Source organism: Varanus komodoensis, unplaced genomic scaffold (assembly GCF_004798865.1).
Source record: "Varanus komodoensis strain SLA01 unplaced genomic scaffold, ASM479886v1 scaffold4, whole genome shotgun sequence".
NCBI lineage: Eukaryota > Metazoa > Chordata > Lepidosauria > Squamata > Varanidae > Varanus > Varanus komodoensis.
In genome coordinates, this window is record NW_025335941.1 from 35,363,653 (window position 1) to 35,384,699 (window position 21,047).

At 38.7% G+C, this 21,047-nt stretch overlaps 1 protein-coding gene across 1 annotated transcript in view; it reads right to left on the minus strand.

The window, feature by feature from the left end:
* Positions 1 to 14,589, minus strand: part of ZPLD1 (zona pellucida like domain containing 1) — a 44,832-nt gene extending 30,243 nt beyond the window's left edge. Inside the window, exons 1-2 of the mRNA XM_044442500.1 lie at positions 14,478 to 14,589; positions 3,311 to 3,531 (exon numbers count right to left, since the gene is read on the minus strand). Coding sequence (XP_044298435.1) covers positions 3,311 to 3,531; positions 14,478 to 14,583 — 327 coding nt within the window. The 5' untranslated portion in view covers positions 14,584 to 14,589. The remainder of the gene's footprint in view (positions 1 to 3,310; positions 3,532 to 14,477) is intronic.
* Positions 14,590 to 21,047: the final 6,458 nt, after the last annotated feature.

Below are 21,047 nucleotides of genomic sequence, written 5' to 3' on the forward strand. Positions count from 1 at the left end.
TTGACTTACAGGAGACACCCCATCTTCAAACAACAGTTGTTGCACTGATCTGAGCACAATAAATAACTCAAGGTCATTAAATCTAACAGTTTGATTAAGATATAAAGAGTACACATTTGTTCATATGAAACAGTTTATGACACCATTCAGTTGCCATCTGGACATGCTGCTGACAGTAGAAGCACAACTGGCAAGAGTAGCCTGGAGCACCTATTACCAATTCAGGAGGAAGAGGAAGAGGAAGAGGAAGGGGGAAGGGGAAGTCTTTTACTCAACTGACACCCCAGTTCACTGCTGCACTCCATCAGACATTAAAAATGGGAACACACTGTGAATAACTATAAGTTTGGAAACCCTCAAGGCAAGAAGTAGAGAATAGGGCATAGACTAGTTTTCTGCTGAAGGATTTGGTGTCCTTTCTGAATACCAAGAAGGTATTAACTGACTTTTGATTAGATCTAATGCCTTTTAATAAAGGGTAATCTACTGGCACTTGCTCTCTGTGATGCTACTTACAACTGCAACTAGACATTGTCAGAGACATGCAGCAGTTCCCAAAAGTGGTAATCTCTCCCTACTTTCTCTTTGTCCTCATGCTATGGCTGAACAAGATACATAAAGGCACTTTATGTGGGGCTGCCCTTGAAGACTGTTTGGAAGCTGCAACTTGTGCAAAATGTAGCAGCCAACTAATAAGAGGGTCTGATCATATAACATCAGTCCTGGCCCTTTTACACTGACTGCCTACATGCGTCTGAGCCCAATTCAAGGTGCTAGATTTAACCTATAAAGACCTACATGGTTTGGCACCACTAGACCTGACATTAACATCTCTCTCAAACTTTTTATACCCAGACACTATAATCAAGTTCTGGGACCTACCTCTGACTGCTGCCTCTGAAGGAGGCTTGGATGATGGCCTTTTCAGAGAAGGCCCCCATTTATGGAAAAAGCTCCCTGATGAGGCCCACTGGCGCCAACTTTACTATCCTTTTAGCACTAGATAAAGGCTGTTCTTGACTGCAGGGTATTCCATTGGTCTACTGGTGGTAGGGCTTCTTATAGGGCAGGTTTTAAGATTTCCTTTAAGTTATTAAATGTTTTAAAAATATGTTTTAAATCTGGTTTTAAATTTCATAATCTAAATTTTATATAATGTTGTAATACGTCTTAATATGGTGTATTTTATATTGTATTTTTAATGTTTTGTTGTGAACCATCCAGAGATCTTCAATGACTGGATGATAGAGAAAATGAATGAATGAATGAATGAATGAATGAATGAATGAACAAATGAAGTGCATTCCAAGGATCCCAATTATGCTCCATTCCATTGGATACCAGCTGAGATGAGTGCCGTGTTATGTCAGGTGATTTGTTTTATTACACATTAGCAAACAGAGGAGAAGAAGAGAGAGGAGAAGAAGAAGAGGCACAGGACTGAATTTTGAACAGCAGCCATGCATTTCACATTGTATCAAGTCCCACCTTTAAAAATGAGGAATTATTACACAGATTAGTGTAGTAGGAAAAAGCTACCCTGACTCTTTCCTGCTGCTGCTGTCTTGACTTTTAGAGATGCAAGATTCTGAAATGAGTCAAATTACATTCAGCCCCACAAAGTCAGTTTCTGCACACTTGGGATGGATGGAAAATGGTTGCAGTTTAGGGCAGCCTGAGAAGGCAGGGCACTGGGCTTAGGGTTAAGCAGAGTAGCACCCCTGGTTACAGAAAGAGGCACAGGCCCTTTCCCAACAGGATGAGAAGGTAGACAAAGGGGCTGAGCCACAAGTCAATGGAGGCTGGTGGCTCTACATCCCTTCTGGGATTCAGCCTGACCTGAAAAGGAGCTTTCCTTGGTGCTGAATCTGTTTTGGTAACATGGTTGAGCACTACTGGCAACCCCTTAAAGTTCAGACAGGAACATGAACTGGCTATACAATCCCACCGACAGTGGAGCCACAGAGTTTACTACTGAGAGAAGCAGCAGCAATACCCATCAAAGCCAAAAGAGCAGTGAAGGCTAGGCAGAAGCAGGATTGCCTGGTCAGAAATCTGTCCCCAGTGAGTTCATTCTCTCCAAAGTAGAGCTGCAGCAAGGGCTGGACTTCAGGGATGAGGCCCAGGCCCTGAGATCCCAGCCACCACCCCCAAATGACCAGACAAAGAGCAGAATCTGCAGGGACAGTGCCAAGCAATCAGCCAGGGCTGGCAAGACCATTTCATTCCTGTCCTCATGATGGGGGTATTTCTTAAGTGAGCTGAAAATACAAAACCACATGTGCTCAGATGTTTTATTTAAAAAAAAAAAAAATGGGGTTGCCAAACACTCGCTCACTCACTCGCTTGCTTGCTTATTTTTTTGTTTTGCCTCCCATACATCAGAAATGCAGAAACAGTTGCCAAGCCAGTGGGAAGCAGGACAGGAAATGTTAATTCTGTGCTTCACATGATGCACATAACTATTTAAAGGTTGTGGAGGACCCTTAAATCCAGGCTGTAAACTTGCCCAGCTGTACCACTATCCTGAACACTTTCATCAGTCATAAGGGGGTGGGGCGGGGGGGGGTTCAGCCTGGTGAACGATGGTGAAGTAAGCATGCCTTATTTTGAGAATTATTGCTTGTTTTTCTTTCCTCTAAGGACTGCTATTCTTCCATCAGGTGCCTTATGGTCCCCTTCTGACACTACTGTTCCAGGATTCCATGCTCATACACCTGTTAAACTGTCTCATCACTGAACAACACTGAAAAGATACTATCTGTGTGAGTCCATTCTTGATTTCTCACTCTGTAGGACAGGCAGAGTTCCTAGCACACAACATGTAATGGATAAACTGTAAATGTAACTTGCCAATGCAGCATGGTGGTTAGAATGATAGACTGGGACTCAGGAGAGCCAGGTTCAAGGCCATAGTTGGCCATGCAGCTCACAGCATGACTTTGGGCCAGTCACAGACTTGAAGGCTGAGCTGGATGAATGGATAAAATGGAGGCTAAAACAGAAAGGAGAACCTTTTAGGCTGCCTAGGGTTCTTTGCAAGAGGAAGAAAGGCAGGAGATAAATGTAATGTAATATTGCACATAACAACCTGATCCTAACTATGTTTACTCAAAAATAACTCCCTGCTGGCTCAGCTGGCCTTACCTTCCTGCCAAGTCTGCTTAGCAGTCTCTGAACACTGAAAATGATGTTCACGCTTAAACATTCCAGTTTGCAAATCACACACCTGCATTGTGCAATATCTAACAATTCACAGAGGAGGAGATGCTTTGCAGCTACACGCAGCCTCCCAAGACTCTTGCCTTACCATCAGAGAGTTTCCACAGGTTTCCAAAGTGCTGAGATTGATGATGAATATGACCACTGCTGGAAATGTGTTGTTGTTTATAAATCCTCTGCAGTGCGCATCCCCATGTTTCCCATTCAATGCCAAATCCGTTTCAGAATAACCAGAAAAAAGAACCGTGCAAAAATTAATCTTCATCGTAATTGCCTGTACTCCACAATAAACACTGATATCTCTCTCCGCTGCAAGACAAAATAAGGACAACCCATTGAACAGACTGCAGTGATTTATGTTTATTTTTGTTTTGAAAATTTTGGATTGTTAGAAGTTAGCACAGACGCTATTTACAAACAATATATTTATTTAATATAGACAACTTAGAGGCAAGATAAAGAATGACAGCAGTTCATTCTGAGAGAAACTCCCTTGATAAAAAGTTTGATGCAGTGGGTGCCACAGCTGAAGAGGTTGTGCTCGGAACCTCTGAATGACCTCAAAGAACTTAAAGCCAAGTCAGTCTTAACCACAGGGCAACATATTGAGACTATATTCCTTCACAGACGTAGCAACAAAATAAAAATAATGCTAGCCAAGACTGTCTTGGGGCTTTGTCCACACTTTACCATATTAGTACATCATCCAGTGGCTGGGCAGGATCACAGGGTGCCCCTCTGCCTACCTCAGAGACTAGCAGGTTTCCCCACATGGTGCATAGTCAACACAGAGAAGTGGCTGACAACAAGGAGGCACCAAAAGTAGCCAAGAACCAGCAAAGGTGATGCAGAATCACACAGGTCAGACTTTTCATTTTGGTAAGTTGCCTGAAGTAGGTCTGACACTGGATACAACCCAAGGAGTTTTGTCTAGCGCAGGTAACAGATCTGTGATTTAATAGTCAATTGTATATAATTTGTTATATTTTTACTTTCTATGCATTTTAATTGTATATAAACACCTAAGCATAAGAGTTTTGTTGGAAATGTTCTTGTATTGTAAGTCTGGAATATATCTGTGAATATATATGATAGAACAGGCCATGGCATTTTTGTGCTGTATTTCTTATAAATATGTGTGTATAAAATTCTAATATGTTATGCATTAGGAAGCCCCTGAGGAAAGAGTTATTATCCAAAATATTGGTCATTTATTGAACAAAATAATCTGGCACCCCTGTTATCCTGTATCACTGTTATTGTTTTTGTTTGTTTGTTTTCAGGCAACACCCAAAGCTACCCAGACTGCTTTTGATGTAGCAGCAACTTCATATCACAGTAGTTTGCAAATCACACTCCTTTCTGAAAGATCCATGCATGTAATGCGGTGTTACATAAAGAAAATTGTAGGTATGGAAGAAATATAATAAAATAGCTGACCTCATTAAATGGTGCATTTACAGTTTCAAGTGACCCAAAATGGATGCCATATGGAACAATGTTGTAAGAAATCACAAAGTATTTTTTGCACAAAAATATGCCTCTAAATACAGTGATTGATTGGAGTGGCACAGTTGCTCACCGTATCATATAATAAAGGATTTAGATGAGAAAGCACTCAGAGAACCCAGCCCATTTGGTTCTGGAATTGTACATGTCACATAGCATTTATTAATAGGAATTTGGAATTCTAATCAGCATCATCCAACAGGCTATAGAAGGTCAGAAGTTCTCTGATAACATCACCTTAGTTCTACAACAACAGTGGCATGCACAATTTATTTGTTTGTTTGTTTATTTAGGATATTTGTATGCCGTCCTTTGCAAGAGCCTCAGGATGGCTTACACAATAAAATACAAATATCTAACACAACATAAATAAATTAACGACCCACTCTGGCTGCAATTAAAATATGATGATAAAATTTTTATTAAATTTATTGATTAAATAAAAAGATCTTAACCTGGCACTGAAAAACATACAGTGATGATGCCAGGTGGACCTCTCTGGGGAGCGTATTCCATAGACGAGGTGCCACTGCAGAGAAGGCCCTCCTCCGGGTACTCTGTCTCCTAACATCTTTCACAGAGGGTTCCCGGAGGAGGGCTTCTGCTGCCAATCTCAGGGGGCGGGAGGGCAAATAGGGAAGAAGGTGTTCCTTTAGGTATCCTGGTCCCAAGCAGTTTAGCACCTTGAATTGAGCCCGGACTTCGATGGGAAGCCATTAGAGCTGATAGAGGACTGGGGTTATATGAGAATAATGCCCAGTCCCTAACAGCATCCTGGCAGCTCTGTTTTGCACCATCTGAAGTATCATTTAGGGATCATTATAAAAAGTAACAAAAATAGATTGTCCAGTGCCTATGATACCATTGTAGGTATGCAAGATACCCCCATATTCATGCCTTAGTTACTTGTGAATTCTCACTGATTATAGTAGAATTTACTTCTAGGAAATGCACTTAGCATTGCAGTCTTAGAAACATTCGATTCAATCCAGCAGAAGAGAATGTGTGTTCATACTGATGATCTTCAGTCAATCTGAAGTAATTACTATTACTAGCTGAACTGTTCCTATGAGCATGGGTGGCTCTTACACTGATGCTGGAAGGCAAGGAACGGAAACAAGTTGTTGGAAGACACAGCTTTGTGTGCCATGTGACCTGCCTTATGTCACTTAAGCTAGTCTCTTGTCCTTGGTTACAGTGGTAGATGCTGTGCCATCCCTAAAGGTGGAGGAAGTTTAAACTGCCAGTCTGGGTGGCTTTTATACATGGAATGGAAGATCACTGTATTGCTCTCCACCATAGTCAACAAAATGTCTTGGACCAGCCCTGCCTCCAAAGTGCATTAGCTGACTAGATGTTAGTTGTGGGGGTTTCTGCTTCCCAAGCCATCAGTTATAGATGGGACTACATGTGGCCAGCTGCCCACTGCCACACCAGGACCAGGAAAACCTTTGTGTGGCTTTGACCGTGCCAGCTAAAAAAAAGTTGTTGCACACCTGGAGAAGCTTTGGGGGGGGAAAAACCTGGAATAATAAGGAGCACCTTTGCTTTAGAGGAAGATCACAGTTCTGAAATCATGGGGTGGGATCTAACTGTGCCCCGGCATTAGCACTGATACCATTCATGCTAGTGTAAGTGTAAACTGATAGATAAACATATCTATAAACTTGCTAGAGCAATGACCATGCACCAATTTCCTCATTGTCCTAGCAGGGATCAGTTACAATATACAAAAGTTGATTTAGAGTAGCTGAACTTCTTTACCACCAGAGGCGGGGCAACAGTTGGATCTTACCCATTAAGGAAAGACTGAGTAGTCAAAACTTGAAAACAAAGCACCTCTCAATTTCTGTAAGTACACATTCCAGTTAATAATAGAGACTTGAAAGCAGTTATAGCTCTCCTTTAAAAGCAAGCCTCAGAACAAGGAGCTGCTTCTCAAAGTCCAAGCTGGGGCTAAGCTCACCCATACCAGGAGAGAACACTACCTCCGCTCGATGATTTGCCCATTCTGTAGTACAGTTTCATTGAGCATCTACTCTGTAAAAGTTAATAAAGTTGTGGCTTGAGTTCAATTCAAGTATGGGTATCCTGCCTCTTATTCCAGGAATGGGCACAAATCATGGGCACTGACACAGAAGATACACTCCCTACATGGTTTTCACTGCATTTGTGCTTTCACTTTCTTTGAGGCAAAGCATTAGGCCACTAATGGTCCCAAGAGTTTAAATATTCTAGGACTGGGTGCAATGCTGTACGTTCAACCATTCCTCCTATAGAGTGAACAACATGCAGAACAAGTCTCTTGACTTTGACCTGTGGTATAGATGAAATAGTGAACTACACGTTGCTTTGGAAATTCCACTGAGTTTCAGAGCAGCCTGTCATGAAATGCAGTTGGCTTCTATTAAGAAAATCAAATGATAATGTCCTGTCAAGCATTCAGAGTTCTGGAATGCCACCACAGTTTACAGACACACATGTTTAATAGATTTGAACCAATGTTCTCAATGAAGTACTTCCATTGAAATATAGTATTAAAAATTGAACTGTGCAAACATGAAGGAACAGCTTGTTGGAAAGATATTGTATAGAAATCCTGGAAATATTTATGAGTCCAGTTATAAACTGAATACATCATAATCAAGAGCCAGCAATATCAATTTTCATTCTTACCCTGTAAAGTGAATGTTGGGGTAAATATTGTCGAACATAGTATGGCCTTTGTTAATTCTTTACACATTGGAATTATTCTTTGTATTCCAATGCATGGACCATTAATTTAAATAACAGAAAACTTATTAGATCTTCTTAATGATTTAGTGTTCTTAAAGTGCTGGAAAAATGTGAGTTATTGCCATTAAGACTGCCAGAATGAATTGTCGTGCTATATTTTCAACAACATACGGAAACTGGAATGTCTAATGCAAATGTACTGCTGCTTCTAAATGTTGCAAGGACTAACAATTCTCTCTAGATCAACTTAATAACAGTTTTTTGGGATAAGGCACTATATCAGTCCAAGAATTCATCCTTATAACTCAGCGGCACAGCATACCTTTTCCATGCACAAGTTCCCAGGTTCCAATTAAAGGTTAAGGTAGCTATAGGACTGGGAAAGACCAGTGCCAGTCAGGGAATGGACACATTTGGCTAAACTGAAAAATGCTCTAATTCAGCACAGGCAGTGCTTCTGTAACCACTGCACCTGAGTGCATGCACACACGCCCACTGCAATGTAGCACATTAGCTCAGTCGAACAACACCTCTCACTCTTGACATCAGAGTGCTGACTACATGATTAGCACCTTTGCACATCGGAGTGTACACACAAAATTCCCTTTGCAGGAGACCTGGAAAGCATGGAGGGCTGTGGCAAGACCAGCAGGCATAATCCCAATCCCTCCTCTATGCATTCACTTATATCCAGTTTGATCATACGCACAGCGATATGCAATGTAAGTTATACTTCCTACAGGGTGTCTAGCTAAGTGTCATAAGAACTTAAGAATAACCAAGCAGATCAGACCAAAGACCTGTCTAATCCAGCATTTTCTTCCCACAGTGTCCTCCTCTCATGCACCCCAGCAGCTGGTTTAATATTTGCTCCAAGTTTAAACACTTTTCTGTCATTTCTTGTTGTTGTTTGCATTTCTTATCTTCTCTTTTAAGCTTCATGGTTTTAATTTGTAAGACACATTGAAAATTTTAATTAAAAACAATTAGATGAGTTTTTTTAAACCTTCTTCAATACATACAAAAAAAGCTGTGACTAAAAATAGAAAATAATTTTGTAGCATATGGTGCATTGCCATTCTCCTTTGTAGGATACCTTTCCTGAGGCCATTTTATTTATCACATTAAGATTAGATACAGCCATTCCATAGTGATGTTCACCTTAAAAACAACCATGTAGGTCATTCCTTGAAATAGTATGATCTCTGGCAGCTTTTCCCAACCTTCAGCAGGCTAAGAAATAGAGAGTATCTGTTCAAATGTGGTGGAATCTCATCACAACTGGGGGATAATAGAAGCTGGTGTTCAACACCTCTGGAACACACCAGTTTGTAGCTTGATCTAAGGGAAGCAAGACCTGTTCAGGTCAGAAGAGTATCACAATGAATGGCAGGTGGAAGAGAGCGTGCAGAAGACCAGAGACTCAAAAGACAGATTTTTAGGTGGAAAAGGCTGTTGAAAGCCCCACTCCATTCCCATTGCAGGGCAATAGGTCATAGTCCTGCAATAACAAAATGGCATGCAAACACCAAAGGAAAGTGCTGCAGAGAAAGCTGAATTACCAATTCGGACTTAGTAACTGAAACATTGATTTCTGCTCTTTTGTTTTGTTTTGTTGTTTTACATAAATAGCCCAGAGGTTGCCCAGTGTTGTTTGCTTCTGCTTTGATCCCTATAATTCAAAGGCTATAAGGAAGGGATTGTCCAGAAGTGTCTGGAAATCCTCAAGTGCAGCGTGAGTGCCACCATCACTAATTTGATGATAAAAATTTAATCACCAGTATTACTATCCCTTTTATTGAATCAATAAAGTTGAAGAAGCACGTTCAAGCTATACTTTTGCAAGGCATTAAATCACCGACAGAAATGTTAACCGAAGTCTAAAATCAGCATTCTTTCTATGGTGTAAAAACCCAAACTGTAACCCATGGTGGCAAACGAGTTGTTGAGACTGGCAATTAGCATAACTACTGATTTCCTTCAAAATAAAGGTTTCAAATTACTTCTAGGTAATAAATGGTCTTTTCTAAGACACTTTCAGAACAGAAGTAACCTTGAAAGCCAATAAAATATGCATGGAAAAAAATAGATGTGCTCGTCAGGAAACATCAGAGAAATAACTCACAAGGCTGTATCTAATGGGCACAACTGCTGATGTAAAAAGACTGTGCTAGGCTAAAATACTCCAGCACAGTGCCAGTAGTATTAGCTGGTGCACCACTTTCCCTGAGAAACTAGCAATGCCTGGTAACATTACTGACATTGTAAAATAGTTTAGTTAGCACAATGTAGTTTGCATTAGCAAATATGCACTGTTGGATACTAACTACTGTGTTGCATTTTTAAGTAGAAAATGTACCTTTAAAGTCCTCACAATATTTTCACATAATGCTTAGTCCATTTTTCTATATTTAATCATAGGCCTGGGTATCTAATAACTATGGTACAGTCATAAATCAATGCCACCAGCAAAATTGATTTCATTGATGATTTTAATTTTACAAAAAATGCATAACCCTCACAAATATTGACATATTATTTAAGTAAATTTAAGTAATTTTAAGAAGAGCATGCATATGTGGTATGAGAAAAGAAGCTATTGCCTGGCGTAATCTACTTCTTTATGAAGATTCTTTTTCTATACTCAACAAAATCTTTTAACTTTTAGTACATAAATCTAAAATGCAGGTAGGAAATGTTTTATTTCCAAACTGACTTTATAACTGGTTCACTGACATTCTCTCTTTTTGATACTATTTCTAGACATAATAAAGTGGTGATATTTACTACAAAATAAAATAAGGTTCTATATGGTTAGGAGATTAAATATTAACTTCTGAAGGAAAAGAAGATTTGCAGTGTAGGCCATAAATGTGAGACAAGTTACTCATGTTTCTATGGGCTGCTCGCAAAATATTTGTGCATTTTCTAGTTAGAGAAATCGAGAATATTTTTACTCAGTAGAGGTCAGTAGATAACACTTATATGAAAAGATATATCTAAAATTAGGCACACTGAAGTGTCATTGATTTAATTGGGCAAGTCAACAAATGGGACTTAGGTGTGCTTTATTTTGACTGGATTGTGTTCCTAATCTCAAATTTTTGGACAGTATCTAATCAGATACTTGCACTAACATAAATTATGTTGTGCTAGTAAACAGGATCTCTAATTCAGTTCCTATAGCATTAGTTTGCAAGAAAGTTTTCAAGATAATCTAATGGCATTTGAGGTCGTTTACACTAGCACAATGTAATAGAGTCTGAAAGGATACAACTGTTTATTTAATGTGGAGCATTTATACATTTTATCCCTTACTATATTTATCCTCACTAATTTTAACAAGTTAGTAAAAGGTAATGCCTGTCATTACAAGTCCAATATAAAGCAGACTAGAAGAATCTGACTATCTGTGGTTATTACACCATGATAGCTACCTGCTGCCTCCAGGATCAGAAATTGAGTACTAGGGAATAATAGAAGATCTGCTTATTCTGCTGGAGAGCTTCCCAAAGGCATCTGACAGGCTCTTGAGAGAACCTTTCTAGCCGGACTAGCAGTGCTATAAAGACATGTATGTAAAAATAGCTATTGAAATCTCAAAAGGAGCTTCTGTAGGCAGACACTTGGCCCCAGTATCATAGCAGTGAATGCTAGCATTACCTTAAAGGAGAGGCATGAGGTCAAATGGTGTAATTGAGAATGAATTCCCTGTTAGGAGTATATCTAACCATTGCTGTTTCTTGGAAACTGCATGTTTTCTCCTTACTTACTTAAAAAGAATTACTTATTTTAATTAAAACATTTCAATTCCTCCATTCTACATAAGTTTTCAAGACAGCTTACCAAACCAACAAACCAGTTGCATCTTGAATATCCAGTAAAACACAGTCTCATTGGGGAATAAGAAGCAGAAAAACTCACAATATCCACAGCATTCAGGAAATGCTAAAGAGGGCAGAATGGGATTTTGTCTGCAAATGGAAAAAGTGGCAATGCCAATGAGAACCCTCAGGAAAGGACCTTCAAAAGATGAACTGCCTCACAGAAATGCAAAGGCCCTCTCTCCAGTTAGAAGCCATCTAAATCTCTGGAGATGGGTGGGAGCAGGACCAGCCCTACCACTAGACAAAGTGAGGCAATCACTCAGGCAGCAGTTCCTGAGGACAGGTAGCAACAACACAGAGCCCTCCACCCCCAAAGCTTACCAAGTAGGAGTCAACACTGGGGTTCCATGGAAATCTGGTTGGCTTTGGTATGCAAAATGGCTCTATCTTGTCTTTCACCTCAGGCAGAGCTTTTTCTTGTACCTCCATGTGAGGAAAAGGACCTCCAGTGAGGAAAAGAAGTACTTCTTCATGCAATGCATATTTCAGCTATGGAGGTCACTTTCATAAAATCTAGAAATGGCTACCAAGTAGGAATACTTTAGCAGGAGACAGGAAAGAGTCCCCTGGGAGAATATAGTACTTTAGATATCCTGTCACCAAGATAAGCCAGCACTTTTAATTATGCTTGGAGAAACACAGTGTGTGATCACCAGTTGCATGATCACTCCCAAGTGTATCAACCTTACCTGGCCAGCTGAAGTTTCTAAACATTTTTTTCAAATTCATCTGCAAGATGGAATGGTACAGCAACCAGACCTGCTGACGCTTATTTTTACTCCCATTAAGGACCTTAATGGGAACTACTGATAATTACACTTGCTTCTGTCTACAAAGGTCCAACACTCCGTGTACATGATCTGTCACCAGGTTATGTTTCTTGTTTGATAAAAGCAGGCATTCTGCCCAGGCTTCCATAGACTCTACATGCAAGGAAGGATGCAGAAGTGAGCAACAGAGCCTCTCCACACAATTTAGGGCTTCTCTGTGTGAGGGGGTCTGCCTGCTGCTTTTCTGGAATGTCTTCTTCCATTTTCATTATAAGAGGAAAACTGCATCCTTTACACTGTTTTTCCCTGGGATTTGCATGTCTCTACTTTTGTATATATTCTATTAATGGACCACAAGGTGGCAATGTGAAATAGCTGCAGTTCAGCAAAACTCTGACTCTACACAGGCTTTAGTGCTGCTTTGAAATTTAATATTTGGTGCGTGCTCCAATCCGCCCACCCATCCCCCACATAAATGGCTGGAAAGTGCAGGAGAGGCCCTGGATTTAACCATAAGACCCACAAATGTCTGTGAGAAAGAGTTCACAAGCATATAATAAATACCTCATATAGAGACCACTTTGTATTCCAGAGTTCAAAAGTGCTTAAACACCTTCTGTTAGAAAACATGTTGTGCAAGAAGAGGGAAGGAGAGGAGGGTGTCAGAGGGAATGAAGTCCACATGGCCATCCCTGGTCCACCCACATACCAGGAAATATTCTCCAGAAAGGAACTCAGCTTTGCACTCAGAAAGGAACTCAGCATAGCATTCAGCATTGCATGCCATCACAATTCCATTCTCTATACTGTAGTCGAGAAATATAAAATGTGAGTTGGCAACTATTTTTTTTCAAAGGAGGAGTAGGTCAGGGCAAGCCATCACCTAACCCCTGGAGCTGCACCTCCTCTGCACTTGTCCAACTCATTTGAAAGACAAAGGCGCGTGACTGTATGGTCCTGCAGGTGATATATGGGCCCTGAGGACCTGGACTCAAGACACTGCCCATGTACTGCTCCCTAATCTCTGTCTTCCAGTTTCAGCTCCCCTTCAGCAACCCATCTAGTATAGTTAGAAGAATGAGGAACTATCTCATAAAGTTCTGAATTTTGAAAGTGTTCTGGTATTGCTTTTCATCCTTGCAAGGTCATACTGGTACCTTTGGAGCTTTAGAATGACTGTAGCCCCACAGTTAGCAGGCTTCTTCCCACTAGCACAGCCAGTACTCCCTCAAATTTCTGGTAGAATGTGAGCACACCCTCCATTTGACCAGAGCCAAAGTCAGCAAACTGGGTAAAAGGAACAAGATTTAATTCCAAGGTTTTGGCCACCACCCAAAAATTCTGCAAGGAAGCCAAATTGAGAACTTATCCCACATGCCCCATCCTTTGGGATGCTATTAATTTGCATTTGTTATCTTGAGTGATGGTTTAAAATGAAAGCATGGTTTCAAGGTCTATTATTTTCCCATCCTGTAGAAAACGAATACACAATAGTTCCAAATAAAGACATCCTCAGATATTCAAAATTTAATTCTCACGTTCACTGGTACCAGTAACAGTGCAAGGAGAAATATTTAATAGACTCTAAAACTGCCTTTCAGGATAAATTATCCTCTTACTTTATAGTTGCTTTTTTCCAAAATTAATATCTGGAAACAAACATTGGTTGTTTTTTAATTATGTTGAAGTTTAGACATTTAATGCAATATCAAGGATAGGATCAAGTAGTCCATCCAAAAGAGGAGATTTATAATGGATAAGTTCTGAAACTTTTGAGCCAACTAGAAGACAACCAAGCAGAATGCAGAGCATCTATTATGTATTGTATCTATTTGTTTCTCCAGTCCAAAGCTTGCTGAGATCCTGATGAAGAAAAGGGGCTACAATTTCAATCTATACTGGAGGTGGGACATGCCTGTATTCCCTCCCCCCCCAAAAAAAATCCCATGCGTGTATTGGTAATTGTGTGGATGCTGTGTACTTTAACCCGAACAAAAAATTTGGTAGGCTATTAAAAAGGAAAAACAGAATTTAAAAATAATGTCAACAATAATCATGTGTATTTCTTACTAAGTAAAAAGATCTAAGCATAAATTCTATGCATTATGAATTAATACACTCAACTAATGCACTTTATCTTGAGCAAATGAAACTCTGTAATGATTTGGAGCTGCACCTGAATTTAACATCTTGCGCTTCCTTGGAGGAAGTTCTCTCATTATATGTCAGTTAATGAGGAGTTCTCTCCCAGAGCTTCAGCTTACTTTAAAGTTTTGCTGTCTTTCCAAATGAGCATCCTTTGAAAACAAGATGAAAAGGGGCTTATAGTTCATATGTTGCAATTAGCACTTACCAGGAAACCTACTGTGCAGGTTGGCATCACAGTTGTATCCATTGAATTGTGCAGCCACTGAGAGCAACTTTATAGTCAGCAGGAGCAGCAACCATACTCGTTCCATCACAAAACCTAGAAAAACATTAGGCACTTATTCCATGCCCCTCTTCACTGAAACTGGGATGCTCGCTGGAAGCATCCTGTGATCCAGTCAGAACTAAAATATAATATTCTAGAGCAAGGCTGGCCTGATTTTAAAGCAGGCAACAGGCAAAATTCTTTCTTTCTTTCTTTCTTTCTTTCTTTCTTTCTTTCTTTCTTTCTTCCTTCCTTCCTTCCTTCCTTCCTTCCTTCCTTCCTTCCTTCCTTCCTTCCTTCCATTTTAACCCTTTTTCCCTCTTACAAGAAATGCAAGGCATTTTACATGGTTTTCCTCCTTACCATGTTACCCTCACAATCTCCACGTAAGAAAGGTTGACTTACCCAAAGTCACCAAGTTAGTCTCATGACCAAGTGTGGGGACTAGAACCTGTATTTCCCAAGTTTTAGTCCAGCGCTCTAGCTATCAGTCCACCCTTGCAGTCCACCAGTGCCATAATGGCTGATGCTGTCCAGTAGAAACCCCCCATTCTTGCAGTGTGTTTCTACTTGTGGTTACATCTTATGCCCTAAATAAAAAGGCATTCTCTGCATACCCCATTCAGTTCATACTGTGCTTTGTAATCTTGTACTATTTTAAAATCCTTCTCTTTCCTACTGGAATCTTATGTTGAACTTACAGATTTCCATTTTTCCCCCTAATAGGCTTAATTCCATGTTGGATTGTAGGTACAATAGTCAGACAGCATTCCATTTAATCCAGACAAAATATTAAATGTATCATTGTCTTTGCTTACATGCTCTAATTTTGATAAACTTTGCTTCCCAATATTTGATTATTATCACAACAATTAATATTCTATGGTTAATATTTTGTTCACATTAAAGTTGATCTGATTTGGGAAATCATGTTTTTGTTAAGTTTATTTTTTTGAGGTGCCATAGTTAAATTTCAAGTTTCCCTAGTTGCAAAATATGGAATCTCCTTTCTATATATTTATGTCTGCTGCATAACCAGATAAACTGTCATTTTGTACAAATTGGTATATTCCTGATTTGCATATTCAGTTATGAAATACTTTGGAAAAATATGAGATAGTTTTTAATAGTCAATAGTCATTTCATTGATATTGTTTTTTTCAATGTGATGGCAAGTGCTGAACCACTAATCAAACAAAAGCACTATATTTTGGATTAGTATATTTGCGCCACCACATGTTGTTCTTTCTTCACTGAGGAACCTCCAGTTTATTCAACTGACTCCAAAATATACGCAACAATAATATTGTGCAACAACTTATATATCTAGCTTGTTTTTGAAAACATATCCACCAAACCAATTGGAAATATCAGTGTAAATTTTGGAACTTATTTCTATTTTTAAATAAAAGTTGTAATCTAGATTTAGTTGTGCTTAGCGCAAACCTACTTAAATCAGTCAGACTTCATAATAAATTTTTCCCATTGTTTTTAATTAGTCTTTTCTAAGCATTACTAAGTTTGGGTCAATTCCATTATCGATACAAGAGATTTTTAAATATATATTAATATATTAATAGAAATAAGTGCTAAGTGTCTAATATACCAAGAAACTCAGCTTGCATTCTACAACAATAAAAATGTAGAGTTGCTAGTTCTATGGCTAATCAAATTCCTATAGTCCAATATCTTCTATATTCTTAAAGTTACTCAAATGATATTGAAATACATTTTTCATGGTTGATACATTTAGCCAACCTATTCTTTTTAAATATGCTTTTGTTTTGTTTTCTCAAGGTCCTATTCCATGGCAGATAATGCTTATAAATTTTTGCTATCTTTCTAAGAGGTCACTTAAATTATTCTTATGATGTTTCAACTGTAGCCAATATCAAAATGTGATTATGAAGTATGATTGTATCATATGAAGTATGATTACAGTTCATGCTCTTAATGTCACAAATGAGAGATTCACATTCACAGTTTTCAAATATTTCAGGGACAAATATCAATGATTTCTTTATTTCTTATTTCTTGTTATTTACTAGTTTATTATTGACTAATTTCCTCAGCTGACCTTAGGAAGAGACAGCCATGCTACAAATTCCATTAATCACAATAAAAGTCTGCTAGAATCCTTCAAGTATTAACAACTAGCAACTTAAACATAAGACACCCAGAAATCACTTGGAGCAGTCTACAGTTTTATTCCTTTGAAATATTTTTAGAAGTTTTATTAAGTAATTAATAATTACTACATTTCCAGTATTTAATAATTTTTCAGGGAATTTCCTAATGCTAGTGATCCTATATGTGCTTATCTGGTACTAAGTTAAAGGGAACTCAGTGGAATCTCCTTCTAAGTAGATACACATAGAACTGCATTATAAATTGGGGGAAAGCATAGAGCTGTTTTATTGCTATACTATTATTAACTCACTTTTTTAAATGGAAGGAAGGTGATCTCAAGCGTTTGTGCAGCTTGTGAATCAAACAAGTAAATAGTTCAGGGTCAACTGTTTATGGATAGTCACAGGCTGATCCCAGGAGAAAGCTGGGAATCATATCGGCCCCAGCAGTGGGAGAGATGTTACATTTCTCTCAGAATAGTCAATAGAAGATAACTTCATAAAATGTAATTTTGCTACTTTCCAGTTGCTGGGGTTGATCCAGATCAAAGTAAATATCATTTTCTTTTAATTATCCTATATATGCTTTTGAACTGAACAAAAAGATAAACACAAATCCTTCATGAAAGGCTGAAGGTTGTAGCAATTAGATCACACTGAGACTTCCATTTTCAGATTGAACATAAAGGCAGCATCACTTTATTGCTTCAGGCCCAGGCCTGATCTCTTTTCTTCAGAAAAGAAATTACCTGAAAGTAATATACAATTTGGTTGCAGTATAATACAGCCTAATCTAATCTCCAAAAGTTATCTGCAGCTTTTGGTATAGAAGACTTCTGATATTTCATTAAGTAAGCATACAAAATGTCATTAGTCACCTAAGCCTTTACATTTACCATGTTTCCACATTTTTATTGAAAAGACGGGAGTGGGTGTGGGGGAGCCAAATTTATGGTAAAATGGAAAATGATTCCTTTATGGAATTCATTTATTTTGAATCTCCCTCAATAATCATGTTCAACTTTGAAGCCATTCTTGAAGCAGTTCTTAAAATATGCCTTGTCTAGCTCAGAAGAAAAGAGGGGAAATGTGTCATTTGTTATAATATATTCTTTTTGTAAGGTAAGGCCTATAGTTATACTCAGAAAAGTCTGAACACCTTCTTGGGATACATTTAACCATTAGAGTTCATATGCCATCCTGAAATACATCAATTAAACTATGGGATTTGATTTAAAACTCAGCTTATTTCTTACTAAATTAGCTAGAATCATTTTAAAAGAAACAAAATTAATACAACTATGTCCTGTCACTCCTATAATTTGTGACCATTTTTCCAATCATTCAATTAATGCCCTTCATGGCAATGGAATGCTGATAAGAAATCTCAGTCATCAAAGTTGTTCATTTGACTCTCTCAGTGCATTGATTGTGAGAACCTGCTCAACTGACACCACAAACCAGATTAGATTGTCCGTTCTCCTTGATGGAACCATGTGCAAAGCCTTCTGTTAGATCGACATCACCATCCCAAGATGAATCCTGTCCTAATGCCCTTCTCACAACAATCTAATGCACAGCTAGATTTCAACAGCTACTATCCAGGAAGAAAAGTTAATACTTTCTCTCACTCTGGAACATATTTCATCATGCCCATAATCAACTCCCAACAGCTCTACTAGAGTTACATTTGAACACATTTTTCCTAACAAGGGATACAAAAGCTAGCTTTGGAAAATATGCACATTCTTTGGTATTTACCAAAAACATTGCAGGACATTTTAAGTGACTTCTATATAGAACACTTACCCAAATCCTCTTTACCTGTTGAGCCAGCTGTATTCCATGTATCCTGTGCTGCTGCATGTAAGCAACTGTTTGATACCACCACCTAACAGAACTTTTTCAGAAAATAATCCAATTCCTCAAATGAGGAAAGGGACACTCATTATGGATTTTTTTAAAAGTATGCCTGGATTTTAGATGGGAAAATCTGCCAGGTCTCAAAATTCATAACAAGCCAGTTCAACAGCAGACTGAAATCTGAGTAGGTTCTTTATGATAGCATTTTTTCCAGTTCAGTGCCCCCCCCTTTTTGTGTGTGTATGTGTGTGTGCTTTTGATCTCCAACTTTCCAGAGCAGAAAGATTTCAAGAGGCCCATGTGGGCTGAGCAATCAATCTGAAGACATTATTCTGTCAACAGCCCATTGAAGGAAAATCTTGTCTCTGGAAAAAAAAGGCGAAAGAGACAAGTATGGCGATACCATCAGTCTCTAGCCTGCAAGGTTATCAGTGTCCTGTTGTGCTTTGTGAGAAATTTCTAACCCTTTCTCAATTACGATCATACTTAGAAACAGAGCACAAGAAAGAGAAAAACATTTGATGTTGAGATAAAATGTGATATGAGATGTCATTTTGAATGCAGTTGTCATCAAAATTATATTCTCCAACAAGGTATCTCTATACATACAAAGCCAGCTGAGTATAAAGGAAAAGATCAAGCATCTAGAAACTGAAACTTAATTTGGAATTTCTACTGCTACACCTTTACAATGTTGGACCTTTTGAAAATCTCTGTATTGCCTTCTTCTCTCCTTTTCATTTTATCCAACTCGAAGCATAAGGGGAGATCAGTGAAAAATCTGAGCAGATGGCAAGTTGCACTTTATCTACCTGGAGCTGGGGTATACTTTACTAGGTTATAAATGTTGGTTATGGTTATACATAGCATCTTGACAAATGGGCAAAGGGATGATCATAGAAACACATTGTTCGAGCATGTGAGAAAATTTTGATCGCATTCAGAAAGTTGCCTGTTTCATTGAAGTCAGTGGGAAATAAGCAGCTAAGCTGGTGATCCTCTGAGGGCACAAGAATCTATGGTGAAGAAACCAGTGCTGCATATCCAGGGTATTTCTTGACCCTTCTTGGCATTCCTCCTACACCCATTCTCATTTCAGCCATCAGAGCTGATAGCAAAGTAAACTTCCACTCCTTTGTTGAAACTTCCACTGCTTTATTGTAAGAACTCTGGAAGTGTTTTCCTTCTCTTGTTGTAGACCTCCATGTCTACCTATGGAGGCTGAAATCTATCATATGGTCCCTGGGAGACCCACCCAAAGAACAAAAGATTGAGCCTTTAACTTTATCCAAAATGCGGTCTTGTGATTTTATTTTTATGGATATGCAACATATATCTTCCTCTTGAAAGAACCATAAGGAAGCTCACAAGGTTCCTCTTCTCTGCATTTTAGCCTCACAGCAACAAAAGTATGAGGTGGGTTAGGCTGAGAGTCTGAGACTGGCCCAAAATCACCCAGTGAGCTTCATGAGTGAAGACTAGAACCCAGTTTTCCTCAAGTCCCAGTCTAGCACTCCAACACTACATCGTATTGGCTGTTTGGATGCAATCTGAACAGGCAGATCTACATGTTTCATTTGATACTTTTCTTTAGAATTTGTCCTACAACCCTCCCAGCTACTCTTTCAAATTCTGAATCAAAAGATATAGTTTGATAGCGTAGTCAAGTGAAACACAAATAAAAGCAGCATGCAGCCGCTAGAAGCTACTTCCTTTCCAACAGCTCTAGTATTTAATCCCCAAAGTGTTCTTTTAATTTGAGGTTAAAGATCATTTGGGGGATTCTGTGGATGCAGCTTCTAGAAAGCATTAGCAGCATCCCTGCAGTGCTGGAACAAAACCATGCCTTGTTAAGATGTGCTGATGTATGCAGCCCCACATGTTTATGTGCTGGTGAGGTGAATCCTACTTACACTACCCATAAATTCAAAATATAGAAAATAGGAACATATGTATAATAAATTGAAATAGAAACAGAAGGGAAATTCAGACATCATCATGTCTTTAATTCACTGGGTGATTTTGACACAGTAAGAGCACTATAATATAGTGCGTTATGATGAAAAATAATGAATAGAATTTATGCGATGACATTCCCAGTAACTTCTAGAGAAGTAAAGACTGAGTAAAACCTAAATACTAGCCATGCAATCTATAATTGCACTGATCTCACTGAGCAGAGATATTACCTAATATTAGAAAGCTGAAGAAACTAGAATGCTGAAGAATTATTCACATTTTTAAGATCTCCAATTAAAGTTAAACAAGATCACTCTCTGCATGAAAGAAATCAGCAATAGAATATTGCTTAAGCATCATAAACAAGTGTACTTTGGGCACCTTTTACCCTTGAGTAGATTTACAATATGTGAATCTTCTGATTTTATGATGTCATTAGTACCCAAAAAATCCTTGCCTTTTGGTCTTTAGTGGAGGTTATTAAAAACATAAAATCATTTTACAGCACTACTTGCTGTCTCTCTCCATTAACACTGATGTGAAATGTGCCGCCTCATGG